Source organism: Colossoma macropomum, unplaced genomic scaffold (genome assembly GCF_904425465.1).
Source record: "Colossoma macropomum unplaced genomic scaffold, Colossoma_macropomum, whole genome shotgun sequence".
Lineage (NCBI taxonomy): Eukaryota > Metazoa > Chordata > Actinopteri > Characiformes > Serrasalmidae > Colossoma > Colossoma macropomum.
Window position 1 is genome coordinate 25,122,736 of NW_023494791.1, and position 20,003 is coordinate 25,142,738.

Sequence of the window (20,003 nt, forward strand, 5' to 3'; positions counted from 1 at the left end):
GATAAAGTAACAATGTTGGTTATTATTTGCAAACCATAAGAACTAGGGTGTAACAGTGCATTGTGTTACTGTAATATCAAAAATACAACATTTTGTGGAGGTTTGTGACAATGTATTGTGGAGAATAGACATTCTATTAATTAAGGCATTGAATGCAATTGCATTGTTTGAACATTAAACAGCTAGCACCAGTCATCAAACAACACCAGCATGTTTATTAGTAAGTTCATTAGTAAATGAAAGTAACCTTAAACTCTGTGCATCTACAAGTAAATATCTTCAGAAATAAATGGTATACAGTAAGTTACAAGCAAACTAAGTTAAAAAATCATAACATGCCTGTAATTCATAGAGACCTCACTTAGGTCTCAATTTCCGAAATCAATTTCAATGCAGTTTAGGTCAATACATAAAAACTGAGCACCTTGCATTTCATCATGAGAGAAAATCATTTTGTTTCCTTGAATAATGAAATGAAGGCTACCAGTGTTGAAAAGCAGACTACAGTCATAACATGAACCAGTGAAATCAGCAGGCTGTGATAGAGTCAGCATGCCATTGAAAATTCTGTATTATTTACGTCCCTGCCTCACAGTCTGGTCATAATTAGCTTAACAGGCTACATGCCTGCTGACCAGATAAGCATTATGTTGCAGAAAACATAACTTATTTTTCATCATGTCTTCACAGTGTTTGCGACAAGCTGTTGTAAGATTGGTAAAATGAGATTTGGCTCGACCCTGAGTTTGTTTATTTGGCCCAGCGTGAGGCTACCTTGTGTCTATGTGCCCTTTTGGACAAGCGCACCACAGTATTGTATCAACTCCACTAAACAGCCTTAGTAATTTATTTTACCTCATGTTGCACTCTGGAGTTTCATTTTCACAACCAGATTATTTCATTATAAAGCACACTGGGTGTTCATGTTTATAAAATGGGGAAATTAACGCTCATGCTATTTGGGGAAGTCTGAATTACTAAAGCAATTAGACTCCTGCTCTGTTTACACTCTTGTAATTTCATTTGGCACAAAAACTCTTGATAAGATGAAAGATAAGATGAAGACAAATCAGATAAGATGAAGACAAATCAGACAGAACTATAACGCTAACCCAATTGACCCAAAGTTTGTACGCACATTCAAGAAACAGATACGTGATGGCTACACATTACCAGAAGAATCAAAAATTAAAGGCCTCTTTTTATTTAAGTACCACTTATCCAGCAAATTACCAAGTCTCAATGCTACTCTCCATAGCTTGGATAAGCTATAGGTCTCTACCTACAGCAGATGGTGCTGGTTTCCCAGCAAAAGCAATAAACGTGGTGCACTCTACAGATTCAAGACTGATGACATTGTTAGATGAGTTTAATATCTGTAAGAATGTGTGTATTTTACAGAAAAAGGACAGAGATATAACCTGCACTGTACCACTGAGTGAAATTTGTCTTTGATCAGTGTACCTACCTGTCATTCATTCTACTCCTAAGCGCTGTGAAAGATAAATTGGGGGAAAAGTGAATGTTAAAACAATAAAAATGCTTTGCAGTGGACCACAGGGGGGCTGTTCACAGATTTCTTTTCAGGGTTTGTGCTGATGGCTCAAATGTGAGATTCCCAAAAGATTGCTTTCATTTGTTCATCGGCTCTCCTCCTTTTCTCTTCTACCTTGCATACTCTGTTGAATCATTCATGACTTGCAGGTTGTTGTAACCCACTTTTCTGGGGAGAATTTCTTAGTCTCTCTCTCTCTCTCTCTCTCTCTCTCTCTCTCTCTCTCTCTCTCTCTCTCTCTCGCTCATCACTTGCGCTCTCTCTGTGTCTCTCTCTCTTTCTTTCTGTTGTAAGTGTGTATGCCCGTGCTTATATCGAAGTTTCATGGGACTGTGCCCCTTATGAGAGTCATCTAACCCTAATTATGTTTTTGTTCCCCACAAAAAAAAAAGTTTGCATACAACGTTTTTTCTTAAAGTTCTGAGTGCTGTTAATGTATTAACATGGTGTGTGTGTTTCCAGTGTGGGCGGTATAGCCTGCCCGCAATGCGTGTGTGTGTGGACTTCAGGTTGGCTTTGGTTAATCTGGCTCTGCTGATGCTGGAGATGCAGTGTGAGGAGGAGATGCTTCAAGCGAGACTCCGTAGCAGGAAGAGCTACATTGAGAGAGCTGTGGAGGACTACATCTTGAGCAACACAGACCTGAGTGCTCTAGAACAGGTCAGACCTGAATGCTCTAGAACAGGCTGCAATCGATGCTTATACTCCCTTAGACTCCCAGCACTACCAAATCTCTGTTTGGTGTAAGAGAGAATGTAGACAAAGATGTCTGTTGTTTAGTTCTAGTAAATGTTGGTGCTGCAGGTGCACAAGTCAGGACGATGATACACCAAGCTGATTATTAGCCGTCGAATGCTGTCAGGTCACCGATAAGCGTCAGTGATGGACTGTCAAACAAAGTTTGTGTGATGTGTCCTGTGAAATCCGACATGAGGCCTCTGACTTTTAAAACTAAAACTTTTTGCAAGGTGACTCACAGCAGCATACAGACATCATATTTTATCATGCTTTTTTCCCTCCTGACTCAGTTTCATTTTAAAACACTAGGTTTAGCTTAAACATGGACATTTTACCCTGTATGACATTAAAAAAAATGTATTATTCACTTTGTATGATGCAGTTTGATAGTTTTACAGACTATTACCAGTTCTTGCTACAAAGAGTTGTCCCCTGTTGCACTGGCTTTTTAAGTATGTGTGGATTGACCATCAGCTGTAGTCTTCGCGGTGTGTTCAAGTGCAAATTTTCACAGAACTATTTAACTGTTGAAAATAATTGATACGAGGATCAAGACAGGTATGCACTGGATATACAAGACTGGGTACAGGTTATAACTAAACTCTGCAGAAAAGTAGCTCTCCAGGACCAGGGTAAAAGACCACTGCACTACAGTGTGAGTAGCAGTATGCAGTAATCAGTATGTAACTTTTTTGGTTTTAGGTTTTACTGAGTCTTCTCTATTAATCTTGTAGGAGTGGCTGACTGTGACTCAGTCCCTGGGTCAGATGGCTTTGACTCAGCTGTCTGTGATCAACTCTCTCTCACTGGACTGCATAGAGACCAAAGCACGCTCCATTGGCATGCTGGGAAGGTGTCTGAGATTGATAGCGCTGCAGAGAGACCCACTCTACACCATTCCTATGTGGGATGGACCAGTCATGGTACAGCATCCACATGTGCAGCAGCAATACAGACTTCAAGAGTACAAACGCAATATTCCCAACAGCCCAGTATATGTTTTCATTAATATTTAGCATGAGGCAATGAGAAAGGTCTGTAGTATAATATTTTTGCTGACAGCTGGATACTTCTGTCCATGTTTGTTATTTTAATACGTGTGTAGTCTATCTGCCTGTCTGTCTGTCTGTCTGTCTATCTGAATTTTATGCTTTGTAACACTTTAGTCCATGTATTAAGTGCAGTGAACATAAGTCAGATTAAAACTACAGATAGATTGTTGATTAATTTTGATTAGTTAGAGAGACTTGATAATGTTTCTGTGCTGCATCAGGTGGAGAACAGAGAAGAGAGAAAGGCAAATGAGGATGACGATGAAGATGAGGAAGAGGCAAGCATGGAAGGAGTGGATGGAAGCACAATACAGAATGGAGAGAGCACTGCCAAAAGTGTTGAACTGCAGGTAGGGTAGTCCCCCCAAAACATGCACACACCAGTAGCAAACCATGTCCATTAGAGCTAGGCCTTCAGTTTAGGCTATAAATGTCAGAATCCAGTTAAAACAAGTGAAAAAAACAGCTCTATGATAATATTATTTTCTCTAAGATTGTAGTAGTATGTTAGCGCTAAGCTATTATTGGCAATTCTTGGTCGTTATAGGTTAAACATGGATAGTTGAAGCTTGTAAAATACTTTCCATATTTTATTTGAAGCTTGTAATAGACTTCTTAACACACAAATAGCAGCTTTACAGTTGCTTTTTCTAAAAAAATAGAGCATAGAGTTGCTGCCTGAAATGCACTGGTCAGGCTACATCTCGTACTTGTGATCAGTGACATATCTAAGACTTCAGAAGGCCTAGAGTGACCATTTTTCTCATGAAAATGGTGCCACCTATTGTCAATCAATGAATGATTGAATGATTCCTCTGTGACACGTTAGGCCTTCAGTCCGGCTCGTGAAGTCCTAACCAGTGGGAGAGCTAGCTTGGCTCAATCTACCGAGATGCCACAGAGAAAACTGATTGGACAATTTTCCATTGGGTTTTTTAATTTAACTCTTTCATTTTCACCCAAAACTTATCAATGAAATAAGTATTACTACAATGCTTAAAGAGTTTAAAAACATCAAGCATGGTGATTCTAATTAATAAAAATAAATATAAATTGAAATTACAGACATATAATTTTACACAGAAATCATTAGGCCTGAAGGCTTAGGAGGCCTACGTTATGAAGAATTTATAAAACTACAGAATGGATTTACTCTGTGGTTCTCAAACCAGACCTCAGGCCCCACCACATGGTCCACATTTTTGCTCCACCCTAACTTGCAGTGCGTAGGGACAGAGCAAAAATATGGATGGTCTGGGAGGCCCTGAGGACTGATTTGAGAACCACTGGATTAAATTCTAACCTTACTAATGGTTGTTTTCCTGCAGTATTGTGGCTACGATAACCTGTATATCTCTAACCTGCCACTTTAAGAGTACATATGTTTGTTGTTTTTGTGCAATGATTGTATTATATTCTGTCATACACATAAGAATTATGTATGATGGCAATTTGGGTATCTCTGAATAGAAAACTGTAGATAAATAGACTTGTTTTATATACAGCAAGCCATGTAATACTCCTCCTTCAGCTGAGTAGTTTTACTCTCAGCAAGACAGAATAAGGTTATTGCTTAAAAAACACATCTCATCTCAGCATATCAGCAGGAATTCCAGACACGTTTTTGTCATTCTGGCACTTAATGGTGGTGGATGATATTGATGTGTTCAGATTATCACATTTACACACAGATATGCACGCACACACACACAAGCACCGCTACAGGCACTCATCAGGACATGCAGTCTCATGGTTGATTGTGTTTGCTTGTCTGCAGACAAATAGGAGGGCAGTGCAGCAGAAGCTGGCCCAGGCGAGTGAGACTCTGGCTCAGGCTCTGAGCTTGGCTCTGCAGCACAACTTCCCCCAGGTACTCTCTCAGGTCTGTGTGGACTTGATGGAATGCTACAGCCAGTATGACCCAGCAGTCTGTGGCCAGTACCTTGCTCTGCTGCAGGTGAGAGTGTGTGCTTTTGTCAGAGAATGAAGAGTGTCATATATATCACCCTGTGCAATTTAATTTAATGGCTTAATCCATCAGGGTTTTGCCTGTGAGGGCTTCATGTTTGCAAAGTTGATGACTTAAGCCATTAAATCACATCACAGTATGTGGATCTTTTCATTGCCTTACATTGGCATCCCAGGGCTTTGCAGCAGCATTCCTCATTCTATCTCTATCATAGATACACAGATTAAGCACCTAGATATTAGATGATGTCATTTTGTACATAGCGATGAGAAGCCACTTGGCTGCTATACTGATACTCCCGTTCTGCACTGTAAAATAAGTGGTTGTCTATGGACATAATGTAAAAATGTGCTGCGGTTTCCTGCAACAATACCCAATTTTTGGATTAAAAGTTGTGGCATGTGTAGATATCTGTGTAAATCTAGGCTACCTAACCATTATTTAATTGAATAACTGACTTTGTAAATGATTTCTAATATGTTGGATTCTCTAGAACACACTTCTAGGTAACACTGTCTTTGATGAGTACAATTTTTAAAAAACACTGTTGCATGCATAACCAAGACATAACATACCACAAGTCACAGTATATTATGGACTCAGGCTTTGGGTTTTTATTTTTATTTTCATATGAAAGAGGCATTATGTTAAGAATCCTGGGAGAATATGCGCTGCCAGAGCGGTGGTTTCAGGAGTGCTATTTAGGTCTCTGATATATTTACAGCAGACCCAAAACTATTTGGACACTTGTGTCATACTTAAAATTATATTCATTTGTGTTGGGGGAAAAAAGGACCAGATTCCTAATACGCGCTGCCAGATTTACAGCGATGTTAAGCGCAAATAACATGGTGTTAGAGACGTGTGGCCATATGTTTGCTTCATTTAAATGTGGTGGTAGCGTTTTTGCTTCATTTGGTGTAGTGTTAACGTTTCATAACACACACAATAGTAAGAAGCTGTTTTGCCATGGATGTTTGCTGGAAATGCTGGTAATATCTGAAAGCTTTTTCTTTCTTTTTTTGCTTCGCTTTTGACAGTCTGCATTACTTTGTGCTACATTTGCCACCATGTTTATATGTTCCGCAAGTGTCTCATATATTTTTTTCTGTTGTTTAATTTTTGCTGAATCATTACTGAACAATTTACCATTAATTGCCAGCCCTTCCACACTTCAGATTTGTAGCTCTGTTTATGAATTTTCGTTTTCTTTGTTTTTGTTTCCTTCATTGTATCCATTTTGGCAGCCAACCAGAGCTTATCCTGGCATGGGTCATTAATATATATATATATCCTCATTTACATGTCAAATTTGATTGGCTCTTGCCTAGGACATTGTTAAAAAAATACTGCTGCGTTAAACAGACCAAGATGTGCTAATCGCCACCACAGTGACTTTATGAATGAGTTTTATTTACCATGCCGCACAAGCATGGTGTAAATCTGTTACCGCCAAGTTCTGTAAATCTGGCCCAAAATGTCAAACCAAGTGGCATTTATTTTAAACAGACCGTTCCAACACTGTAATTCTTTTTGGCACAGTATTCTTTCATATGGCAGCTGGTATGTTTCAGATGGTTATTAGTTGAGCAGTTTCTTTACAGACCTCTGCAAGTTTGTATCAAAAATGTCTTTGTGTACCTCTGAGTTCATGATCCCGTCCAAGAACACAAGCTCACTGACACCACTGTAGGAAAAGAAGCCTCAGACTTTGACATTTTCACATCTGTTCTTTACAGTAGCCTTTGTGCAGTCTGGTTGGAATTTTTCTCCAGGCTTTCTCCACACAAATTTTGGTTTGATGTTGTTGAAAGTCTTTTCTCTGAAACAAATTTCCATCCATCCATCATCTAAACCGCTTATCCTTCTGGGTCGCGGTGGGGTGCTGGAGCCTATCCCAGCTGTCATCGGGCGGAAGGCAGGATACACCCTGGACAGGTCGCCAGTCCATCGCAGGGCTCTGGAACAAATTTAATTTTGTTAAATATTTTATGAAATAACTTAAAGAACTTCATTAAAATTTACTAATAGTCAAATAGTTAATGTGTCCAAATACTTTTGAGGGCCACTGTATATCTGGATCCTGCATACAGAGTTTTGGAGGCAGGGGGGGTTACACTGTATGCATGTTTGTATTTGTAATACTTCAAGCTGTTCAGTCCTAATCATTCCCTGTTTCTGTCTCAGAGCTGTGTGTGCTGCGCTGATATGTCCAGCATGTTGCGTGCTGCATGTTCGGACACTGGTCATTCTCAGTTGGCTGCCCTGCTGGGTCTGCAGAAGACCCTTCAGTCCTCTCCACAACTCCTCCTCTCAGCAATTGACCACTCACTCCACACATTCTCCAAGGTGCTGCTGTCTGAACTTTCACACTGTGAAAATTACACTTTGGGGAGGACGTAACTTTGAGAAGAGAAAAAAACATTTTATCTGCCAAGGATGCATAGTCTAATAGTCTAATACGTTATTTCTCATCCCAGTCCTTGGGCCTACCAGATGGTCCACATTTTTGCTGTGACTTAGTTCCCAGTACCCCTGTTCCACATTAATGGCTTGGTTCAGGTGTTTTGGGAGCTGGGAGACTGTGAGATTGTGGACCCTCTGGTGGGCCTCAAGGACTGGATTGAGAAACGGTCTAATAAGGGACAGCTGGTCTCAGATCCACACAAAAGAATAACATTTTTCCAAAGCCTTAATCCTGTTTTGTTCATCCAAACTGCATTGTTCCTGTGCCTTGCTTCATTTAACATAGAAAGGTCAACTGAAATCTGTGTTTTTACATTACTATTTCAGCCCCCCATTTACTATACAGCAGGTCTTACATCAACAGTATGTGTCTAGAGAAGTTATCCATCTGGATGAGCACTTAGGAGTACCAGGATTCACGCCTGATCAAACTGTGTTTGTGCTTTATCTGTCCAGGGCTACCAGCACTTGACTATAAACCCTAACCACCTGAGCTTGCTGGGAGAAATGCCACCCAATCTCAAAATCCTGCTGCTGCAGCACTCTGAAGATGGGTAAGGTCATGCAGCACGTCATCAGAAAGTAAACAAGTTTTCCAGTAAAACAAGCAAAATTTTGATGAAATAGCTGAAGTTGTACTTTGCTTGGAAATTTAAAGGAATAGTTTGGCAAAAAATGTAAATTATATAATTATAATAATAGTAATAATATAATAATAATAAATTATAATTTTTTTTAACGTGTTTTGCTTCTTTAGTTTAGAACTGGGGCTGCTAGGCTAACAGTGCTAACAAGCAGTGGAAGTAAATATTCGCCCAAACAGTTTCCACAAACACGTGGCAAAATCTTCGTATTGTTGTTTCAAATTACATTGATAAGCTACACGAACACATTTATATAAAAAAAATTGGTCTTAAGTCATCTCGTGTGGAATAATAAATTGTGCTAAGAAAAGACGTGATTCCGGTTATTCAAAATGGTAAGTGAAAATCACATAAATTAGATTTTTGACATACAATTTCTTTAATAAGGCCTAATCAAGTGGAGCTTTTAATCATCTGTTGAGGCTCCCCAGCACATCCTTTGCAGTTTTCTAAGCCCTCTCAGTGTTGTCAGTAGTTCTCAGTATTGGTGGGGTCATAAAGATGCACAGCTTGCACCATGCAGTCACGCATTCAGCCAGTTTTCACTGACATGTTTATACAGTGTACTTGCACATGTGAGTAAACACATACTTATATCACACTCTCCTGATTCTGTTTGCACCTGGGATCATGATGTCTTCTTTCCCAGTAGTAATGAATAGATACTGATGAGTGTAATTCTACCATGTTAATATCTTACACCCCAAGCAATCATTGAGATGTTTTTTTTTGCAGTTCAGTGCTGTATGGAGCTTTCTATGAGAAGACAAAAGCCACTGAAAGTCAGAAAAGGAAGAGCATGCAGATCGCAGGTAAAACAGCCTTCCCTTCTGGATTTCCTCCGTCACCTCTTCAGCTCCTTCTCCAATACATTGTACTCGTGCATACGTATGTGTATGAAAGTGTACGTGTATTTGAACAGAGTGTAGGCTCAGAAATTTTTTAGTTTTTGCAAAGAATGAAAATGCATCCGTTCAAGCATCGTAAAGAACAGCCTAAGGTTCTGAGGATGCTGATTGGAAGCTGAATGCCTGCGAGGGGAGAGTGTCCTGTTTCATCCACAGTCTTGTGAACTGAGAGGGGCTCACTGGGACCTATTACTGCTCTGAGCTGCATGGTCTGGTGTGCATCTTACGATCGGTTTGTGTGCTGCCGCAGGTGGGTTAGCTTGTTCCAGAGTGGCCAAGGCTCGAGTCCAGCCTTCTGTCCTGTTCCGGCTCCGAGACCAAGTGCAAGCCTTCAGATGCCTCGCAGCACAAACCCTGCTTGAAGAGTCGCGCAGCCACATACATGCAATGCCAGAAGAACACTGCACTCAGCTGGTACTTATGCACAAACTCATAGTACTGTGCAAAGGTTTTGTTCATTTAATCTCCAGTCAAAGCAGCAGTTTTTCAGTGACAGGAAAAAAGGAGGAAACTTAAATTTAACTGAAAATTAGAAAAGCCTCCAAAACTAAGTATAACTTCAAGTCTATTAGTATTTTATTAGTCCACTCTTTACTTTTATGCATCCTATTGCCACTTTAATTTAATTACAGCTCTGTCCTCCCAGCAAAAGATGTTCTTAAAGGTGTCACTGACATTGTTACCCTTCAGAAAGACACTAGATTAGATAAGGTTATCCACTTACATAGGAAATGGAAAAATTAAAAGAAAATAAGTGAAAACAGGAATTTTCAAAACTGGAATTCTGAAAATCAGAAAAAGATATAGAGAAAATGTGACTGTGCAAGACCTGGTAGACCATCACCATCAGATAAACAGTATTAAACCTTTAATTTCTACATCTGAAAGGATGTAGAAAAGAATAAAATTTGCACTAGAACACTGAAACTGGACACCTGAGATGTGTTGCAATCTAAATTTGTAATTAGGTTTAATTGTGAGAAGCATAAAATGCAATTTCAAGACTGATCTTTGGAGGTATTTACAAGAAGCACAGAAAAATATCCCTTGAGATTTCTTTGAAAAAATTGAAAGCAAGTCTACTCAAAGACAAACAGAAACCATAATAAAGGCAAAGTGTGGACACCCTAAATATTAAAAGAACATGTTATATTTAGTGACGGAGGCTTTTTTGTAATTTTCTGTTAAATATAGGTTTTTGGCTTTTTTCCAAACGAAAAATGAATGATTTGTCCTTAATGGCCTTTTTGACTGGAAATCAAATAAATGAAGGGTGGTCTCTGACTTTTGCACAAGCAACTGCACTATTTACACTGTTAGTGGTGTGTCCTTATGATTATTGTGACAATGGGACCACTCATAAGAAACCATTTCTCTTACTGTATAACTTTAAAATAATCTCTGTCTCTCTCCCTCTCTCTCTCCATCTCTATCTGCCCTATCCCCACATCTCTTTCTTATGCTTTCTGTACAGGATGACAGCACAGACAGAGAGTTGGGGTTGCATTTGCAGGCCATAGTGAAGGAAATGGATGACTATCTGGATCCTGTTCTCTCTCAGTTTGACTTCTCCTGTTTTAGGTACATAGACACATACAGCGAATAAGAAGCTGACTGTCCTCAGACTTTTCACAACATGTGTATCTAAAGCTCTTGATGATGAATGTGTGTCACTGTTTGTTTGGATTAGATTTTTTGGTTCCTCAGGCAGCCGTTGGATATGGCGTACTTGTATTGATGCGTAGCCCTCAGTAAACATCAGTTACTTTAGAAAAAGTACATAGTTCTATGTATGTGTGTGTTGACCTGAGCGAATCCTCACATTCCCTAAGGTTGCCTATCCCCACTCCTCTCAAAGACCCATTTTCCCTTTTCATTTCCTCTTGTCAGTGGAATATTCCTCCTTTTGTCGCTCTGATCCTCCCTGGCTCTTATCGCTCTCTTTCAGCCAGCGCCCTCCATCGATATCCATCGGCGAGGCAGCCCGGTCCAAAGACAAGGAGGAGAGGGGGACTGCAGATAAAGCTCTGCCTGGTAGTCACCTCACTGGCTGTAAAAGCCCCATTACACACATGCTTAGAGAAGACACAGTCCCATTTCAGTTCAGTTCAGGCTCTGTGGGGTCAAGCATTAAAACTGCCATGTTTTTTTAACCGTGTGTCTATTAATGCAAGCTGATCTCGTGGCTTTTTCTAGATTGAGGATTGAGTAGCCCCGCTTGTTTAGCAGAGATCCACTGATTATGCATTCATACACTATGTGTACTTGTCATATTCTTTGATTTTGTTTTTGTAAGTCACATCTCAATTTGTGCAAAGCAGTAAGAACATTTTTACTCTTGCTTTTCTGGGTTTAGCAGAGCAGGGGAAGATTGCTTTTTGATATTTTATGTGTGCAGGAAAAGATGTTTGTTGACAAAACGAGACATCTGTGTCAGTGAGACTTATTGAACTGTTCCATGAGTAGTTCAGTTTTGAGTTCAATTCTGAGTTTCATTCTAACTGTATAAACATCTTATAGTTTGTGTGATGGACTCTGAAGAGTCTCTGAATGAGACTCTCAAATGCCAGTCTCTCCATTGCTCTCCATTGATTTTTCAAAATTTCTGGTTGAGATGTAAAGAAAGTCTTTCAAAGTTGTTTGATGTGAAATAATTTATAGTAGAGAAACTTACTGACCCACATCTTTATAGTGGTGGTGAAAGGAACCTGGGATCTTGATGTCTACAACACAAATATAGCCATGTTGTTTACTTTATTTTCATTTAAAATGATCAGTAAACTTACAAGTGTCTTTGAGTTTTTATATATAATGTTCTTAGGGGGACTATTTTGCCTTACAACGCCCTGCATGTACCACTGCATGTAACACTCCTCCATGAATTAATTGAAAAATACTTTTTAGGCCAAAACCTTATCTCAAAACTATCATAAAACAATGTCTCAGACATCGGGCAGGACATATTTCATGTAATAAGTTTCTGTGAGGGAGTTTTTAGAGGAATTAAATTCTTCAGATGTCTAGTTCTTATCACCACTGCTGTAAACAATTCTCACTCAGTATGTTTCTCTGCAATGAAGCATTTCACTGAAAACCACTCTGAAGGAATTATACATCTTAACCACTTAAGTATGCAGAAATTTTGAAAAATCAGTGGAATTTAATAAGCTAACTGTACAACCTGCCTGCTGTTTACACATATGTGTACCTGTATGAACACACTCATGGGAGATTGTATGTCATACTGTTTGTATATGCATGTGTGTTCAGTAGGATCACCTGCAGAGCAGGGTGAGTGTGTGGTAGTGTTAGCTGACAGGATGTTGCTGGAGATGCCATTAGAAGCTCTGGCAGTTCTGCAGGGGGATGGAGTCAGCTCAGTGTCCCGGGATTTCTCCCTGCAGGTCTTCCACACACGCCTCCAGAGAGAGCAGCCAGGTAAGGCAGCAGCACCATACATAGGCGCTTCACGTTGAAAGCTCCCTAAAGCACTTCTTTACACTGACCCTCTTTGGAACATGGGAGCACGATGTATTTGATGTTTTAAACCAAGAATCTCTGATATACTCTTCGAACATGGATGATGTAATCCCGTCCAAAATCCTTCCACTGTTTCAGGACAAAACTCAGCAATATCTGGGCTTCACATCTGAAAATGGGCTCTTAAATACATTAAACAGTTAGCAGAGTATGACTAAAAATCTCAGCAGTTTTTTTTTTCTTTTTTTATGTTGACCTGAATGCAGTACAAAGAGAAAGTATCAGAAACCTCAAAAACTGCAATATCAGAAAAAAATTCTAAATAATTTAAAAATGATCCACAAAAATGTATGGATGTCACAATCAGAATGCCTGAAAATAGCCAAACTAATTGAATTTTGCTTTTCTCCAGTTAATGATTTGTTATCTTTATTTGGAGTAGTAAACCTTCATGATTTCTTTTTTTTTCTCTAATGTTTTGTCACATCAGCAAGACAAAACAAGGGAAAAATTACAAAAAGTAATGGTCACAAGTATAACCCCATTTCCAGAAAAGTTGGGATGCTGGGCAAAATATAAATAAAAACAGAATTCAATGATGTGCAAATCATTTAAACCCTGTATTTAATTGAAAATAGTACAAAGACAACATATCAGATATTGAAAGTGAGAAATTTTATTGTTTTTTTTTTTAAATATATGCCCATTTCGAATTTGATGCCAGCAGCACATTTCGAAAAAGTTGAGACAGGGCATGTTTACCACTGTGTTACATTACCTGTTCTTTTAACAACACTCAAGTGTTTGGGAACTAAGGAGACACTGCTGTAATTTTAAAAGTGTTTTTTTTTCATTCTTGTTTGATTTAGAAATTTCACTTGCACAACAGTTCAGGGTCTCCTTGGTGTTAATTTTTTGTTTCATCATGTACCAAGTGTTATCAGTGGGTGACAGGTCTGGACTGCATGCAGGCCAGTTTAGCACCCAGGCTCTTTTAGTATGGAGCCATGCTGTTGTAAAATGTGCAGAATGTGGTTTGGCATGGTTTTGTTGAAATAAGTAAGGGCTTCCCTGAAAAAGACGTCATCTGGATGGCAGCATGTTTCTCCAAATCCTGTATATATCATTCAGCATTAATGGTGCCTTTACAGATGTGCAAGTCACCCATGCCATGTGCACTAATGCATCCCTATACCATCCCAGATACTGTCTTTTAAACTGTGTGCTGATAACAAGCTGGATGGTCCCTCTCTTCTTTAGACCAGAGGACACAGTGTCTGTGATTTTCAAAAAGAATTTCAAAATTTGATTTGTCGGACCACTGGGCACAAGTCCATCATAAATGAACTTGTGCCCAGAGAAGGCAGCAACATTTCTAGATGCTGTTTATATATGGTTCCTTCTTTTCATGGTAGAGTTTTAACTTGCATTTTCAGAAGTATTTGCTGAGCCCATGCAGTAATTTCCACAGAATCGTATCTGCTGTTAATGAAATGCCACCTGAGGGCCCAAAGATCACGGCCAGTATTGAGTTTTGGCCTTGTCCCTTGTGTACAGAATTTTCTCTGGATTCTCTGAATCTTTTAATTATGTTACGTACCATCATTTATGCTATTTTACACTGAGAAATGTTATTTTTGAATTGTTGCACTATTTGCCCACGCAGTCTTTCACAGAGTGGTGGGACCCATCCCATCTTTACTTCTGAAAGACTCCTTTTCCCTCCTGTGAGATGTTTGAACCATGTGTTTTTAGCATTACCTGTGTTTTTTGTCCCTGTCTCAGCTTTTTTGAAACATGTTGCTGGCATAAAATTTAAAATGGGCATATTAAAAAAACATTCTCAGTTACAAGATTTGATATGGTGTCTTTGTACTATTTACAATTAAATATAGGGTGTAAATAATTTGCACATCGTTCCTTTCTGTTTTTATGTACATTTTGCACAGCATCCCAACTCTTTTGGAAACAGGGTTGTACATGCATCACCTGTTGTGTTTTTGTACATTCAAGGTTCATTAATTTTATATACATTTAATATCCAGAATGATTGCAAATGAATCCAATTGTGTAAAATTGTTTTCATTACAGAAGTAAAGCCAGCAAATAATATTGTACTTTGTATTAACGTTAAACCAAGATGTGAATTGTAATTTTGTGGGACATAAACATGGATTACATATGTTAATTTTGATTAGATCAGGTAAAACAGAATGTATGAGATTCCAAAACTTTACAACCTCAAGACATGCCCAGAAAGTGGAATGTTCTAGGGAAGGTGATATTCCACATGTGATAATGATATGTGAGTTGGAGTTTGACTGGAAATCTCTTTTAGGGTGTTGTGTATGATTAGCTGTCCTAAGGGCTAACCCTACTGCTGTTGGAGATGTCAGGTTATAGAAGAATCCATGCAAATTTATTACATATTAGATGGGTTAGCATCTTGGTTTCACCCTGCTATGTCTGAAACAGAAGAAGGACTCTCACTTAGACAAAGCTGTCATATTTACACTCAGACTTTGCTAACAGAAATGCCCCAAAGATTCCAGTTTGTTTGAAGCTAGTTACTTGTATAGTGTCAGTCTTCACTGTGACTTTACTGTATTAAGAACAAGCAAAAGAACATCTTACATCATGACTGTGGGTGGCAGAAGTCAGGAAGTATTTTAGGAAAGTCTAAATGCATCCTGAGGTATTTCCATCTGAAGCCTGTTAATCTTTCTACCTCCCACCTCCTTGTTCACAAAGCCCCTAATAAAAATGCCATGCTAATGGGAGTCCTCTAATAGGAATTGCACAGTCAGGATTTACATCCTCATAATCTCTTTTAAAATTCAAATGTGCCTCTGTGTATGTGGGACTGGAGGACTGGTTTTAAATTTTATTTGTGTAATTAATTTATTCCTTTCCGACTCATGTGCCCCTTGTGCGTGTAAATTGTCAAATTAAAAATGAAATGTCCTCACCCGCATTTACTTGAGAAGTGTACGCTTTGACTCATCAAAGGCTGAGAATTGGGAAATGTACTATTAGATTTGGGTAAAATAAGCGGAAATATTTGTCCTATTTATTGAAAGGAAATTAAAATGATTTTCTGTAAATAGGAATGAAACCTGGTTAAAAAAAAACTCTTAATTGAAAGCATTACAGAAAGGAGTAGGCTTAATTCTTTTAAAGATATGAGTACAGCATTATTAGTGCACTTAATCTGAAACATACTGGGTGGCTTCTCCACTCTGGCACCATTACATCACCTTCAACACTTTAACTTAATCTTGCATATAATCAGATAGTAAGAGAGAGAGAGATAACTGTTAACTGGGTCACTGAGTATATCTGGGACCCAAACGGTGCTGTACTACATGACTCCAGACGGTGTGTGAGCTCAGTGTGATTGGTAGGCTGTGGGTTGATGAAGCTCAAGGGAAACGTTTATCTTCTTCAGCTCTATGTGACAGGGTAACACAGCATTTAGGTCATCATGAGTCCTGCTTTTACTTTTTGTCAAAACTTAATAACATGGATTCCTATACCATGGATGATTATAGACCTAATCTTTGGAATTCATCACTTATAATAAAGTAAGGTTTGGTAATATTATGATTAAGCACTATAAGTGGAATGTAGCTGATGGATCAGGGGAGACCGGCCTGCAATACTCAGGGCTGATACATGCCAGTCTGATGCCCCAGGCAAATCTGTGAGTACCACCCCTAATCACTTCCACAAAGTAGAGGATTTTTCACTTGGTACCAAAGCCATTTCACTTGGTACCAAAATATAACAATATATTACCCTATCGACACCATCCAATAACAGGCTAAAAACATCAACAACTGTTTTACTATGGCCAGTGTCCAAAGTTAGGCTATATGAATAATGAAGCATCCAATCAGGAGAAATTTATATTTCTCAAGGACATAAGGGGAAAAAAGGACTGTACATACAGTCATATGCCAAAATACCCTCGGTCAAATTACATTTTTTGTTTTTTGTTTTTTGTTTTTCTTTTAAGAGAAAATAAGTTAAATATCCTATACAGAGAGTACCCATAATATAGCCTTTTCTGCTCATTTAGTGTACAGTTCCTATTAATTTGCTGAGTTTAATATATTTAAAAAAAATAAAATAAAATAAAATGTTTTGAACAGGCTACAATGTTCTCTGTAGAGGATGTGTTAACTTATGTTTGCTTAAAAATTTAACAAAGTGTGTAATTTGACCAGGAGTACCCAGAATTTTGTGTATGACAGTACTGTTAGGGTGTGAAGTTAGAGGGGTTTTGTTGTTTAGGGCGAGCATTTTCTTTTCTCGCAACACCTGGTTTGAGCACCACTTCATTTTACTTGTATAGCTTCTTTAACAGGTTATTCAACTAATTATACCATAGTCTATAGCTTAAGAATACAAAGGGCATCATAAACTGGCAGCAGAATGGTGCCTCTAGCTGACACTCTTGGCAATTGCTGTTCAGCATTGCCCTCGTTCTGGCCCTGACAACCCTACATGTAACCTGTCACCCTCTGTTCAGTATAACTGGATGCTCAGAGTTCAGTCTCTCTAATAACTTCCATACCCCTTGAGCATTATGGCAATATAGGAGATAAATTGTTTCTACAGAAAAACATCAGATTTATAATAAATGTGAAGACTACTGATTATTAGTCAGCTTCTGCACCCCAGCATCTTTGGAAGTTCTTGTAGATGATATATGCAAATGGATGATATTGTACTTTTTTATTCAAATGTGATCATGCATGCTTTTCCAAAGGTTGGATCATTTAGTGAACCCACCACCACCTCACCCCCTCACCACCCCCAGTGAGCACAGATTAGATTCAAACGAATGTGTCAAGTGCATGAGTGAATACCAAACACCTGCTGCAGCAGCAGATCGGACAGAAAGGCAATGCTGATGTCAAGGCGTTTGAGAGTGGGTGTGTGTTTATGCATGCACGTGTACATGTGTGGACTTGTAATTATAAACATAAGTGCATACATTTACATCCATGATATGTTTTGCTTCAGTAGAACAGCTGTGGGAATACTTTTAGGAACAGAAGAAACTAACTTTGTTACCTTGGACCTCCATTACCATAATTTTGACTTCTATAGTTTACCATTATGTCAGGAAGACATAGGGCCCAGAGCTGCACACCGAAGGGGCTGTTTGTTATTCGATGCAGTATTTTGCTTGAAAATTGCTGGATGAATTACAGTGTGGAATAAAAAGCTTATTTTAGCAATGAAATGTTTTTGGTTGACACAGTGCATTTTCCTTCATGTTTTATTTCAAAGTGCTGTGAGTATTTGAAGTTCTTTTTCTTCTCCCCTTTATTCACCCACATCCTCAGTCCATACCACATGAATTTTGGACTCATTGATGTGTGAATATTCTCTGCTCTTTGTTGAATTTGCAGATGAATGCCTTGGCTGGCACGCACTACAGCACAACAACAAACAAACTTTTACTTAGTCACTGAAGCTAAAGGTCATTTGCTGTTTTAGAGGTGGAGTTAGATTTGGGGTTTGTTGTAGTTGTTGGTTTCAGACAGGGCTAATGCTGTGTCATTTAAAATCCTCAGTCAGATGGTCATTTCCTGTTCTAACACTACTTCCTGTTGATGACAGTTGAAAGTGACAATAAAAAGGAGACCAAAGGTGGAAAGCCAGTCAAGGGGAAAGGAGATCAAAGCAAAGCCATCAAAGTGGTGAGTCAACTAAATGAATCTGGCAGCAGCTGATAGAGCAGTGGAATATTACTTTCACCTGTCCTCACAGCAGTCAATTATTTAACTGACCCTTCCTCTGCTTTTAACTCAGCCTCTCTCAATCAGTTACATAATTTGTTTTCCCTAATGATACTGTGTGTTTGGGTGCCCAGTCATTTTTCTTTCCTGTCATCATGAACGGATCCCCGCGCTTTGCCTCTTTCCTGTGTCTGTACCTTCCTGCTAGATGCCCTTTTTACTTTTCAGATTCTAACTCATTCTCTCTGCTTTCTCCCAAATGCTGAAGAGTTTAGCTAATTCTCTTACGGTGTGTCTGCAGTCATTTCAATTTATAGGTGAAATTTCGTACATGCCTGGCCTTTGAGGAAGTTGTAATTATTAATGTCATTGGTTTTTCTCATGCAGGTACCAGTAAACCGTATCTTACCTCCAAACACTCTCCCGGTGGACACACACAACTTCAAATGTATCCTCACTCTTTTCTATGGGCTCACTGTGGCATTATGTCATTTTGACATGTTGTACCTGAACTTCTTTTGCTCCAGGAGCATATTTTGCTATAGTACTCTTCTTACTCATGTTACCTATCCAGCTCCATGATTCTTACAGTTTTATTTTGTGCTGTCATGACTGATAATCTTGTAGGATCTACTGTGCAAAAGTCAGAGACCCTTTATTGATTTTTATGTAAGTATTTATTTATAATCGCTATTTAGTGCAACCCATTCTTTTTTCAGCATTGGGGAAAAAGAAGCAGAAAACACAGATACTTACCGGAAATTTACACAGAAGCCTCAACAACGATATATGAGATTTATTAAGTGTCTCCACCCTATGTCTTTATTACAGCTTTCATTCTTTTTGTGACACATGTTTTCAAAGAAATCTTCAGGGAAGTTCTATCACATCTCCAAAGTTCAGTCTGAGAAGTTAGTTGCATTTTCCGCTTCTCATGATCCAAGTAATCCCAAACACATTCAATGATGCCTAGGTCTGGGGTGGCCAGTCCATTGTTCCGACAACACCAGCAGTTTCTTTGACTGATTTGCAAACATTCTTTTTTTTTTTTTTGGCTACGCAACCTTTCAGACCCATAGCATTGAGTCGTCTTTTCACAGTAGATGGATGAACAGAAACACCTGTGGATTTTTTAAAATCTGAAGCAAGAGTGAAACTTGATTTTCTCTCTCTCATAAAAGTTTCAAGTACTGTTGATCTGATGGTGACAGTTTTGGTGGTCTGCCAGGTCTTGCATGGTTATTAGGAGTCCCATTTTCGCTATATCCTTTAATAATTTTGGAGGCTAAGTTTGGAAGCACCTGTTTGCTCATTTGTTTTTCTTTGACTTTATCTTTCAGTGTACAAGTGAATCATCTTATTTCTAAACTCTTCAGAAACATCTGCAAAATCCTGTACTTAATGACCACTGACTGGAATTGAAATACAGAAGAAGAAT

General features: G+C 38.8%; 1 protein-coding gene across 1 annotated transcript in view; it reads left to right on the forward strand.

The window, feature by feature from the left end:
• Positions 1–20,003, forward strand: part of LOC118810061 (cilia- and flagella-associated protein 46) — a 64,175-nt gene that overhangs the window by 36,868 nt on the left and 7,304 nt on the right. Inside the window, 13 exon segments of the mRNA XM_036573579.1 lie at positions 2,018–2,215; positions 3,028–3,216; positions 3,567–3,695; positions 5,123–5,302; positions 7,502–7,663; positions 8,237–8,334; positions 9,160–9,236; positions 9,583–9,746; positions 10,807–10,913; positions 11,281–11,366; positions 12,603–12,770; positions 18,447–18,526; positions 18,953–19,013. Coding sequence (XP_036429472.1) covers positions 2,018–2,215; positions 3,028–3,216; positions 3,567–3,695; positions 5,123–5,302; positions 7,502–7,663; positions 8,237–8,334; positions 9,160–9,236; positions 9,583–9,746; positions 10,807–10,913; positions 11,281–11,366; positions 12,603–12,770; positions 18,447–18,526; positions 18,953–19,013 — 1,699 coding nt within the window.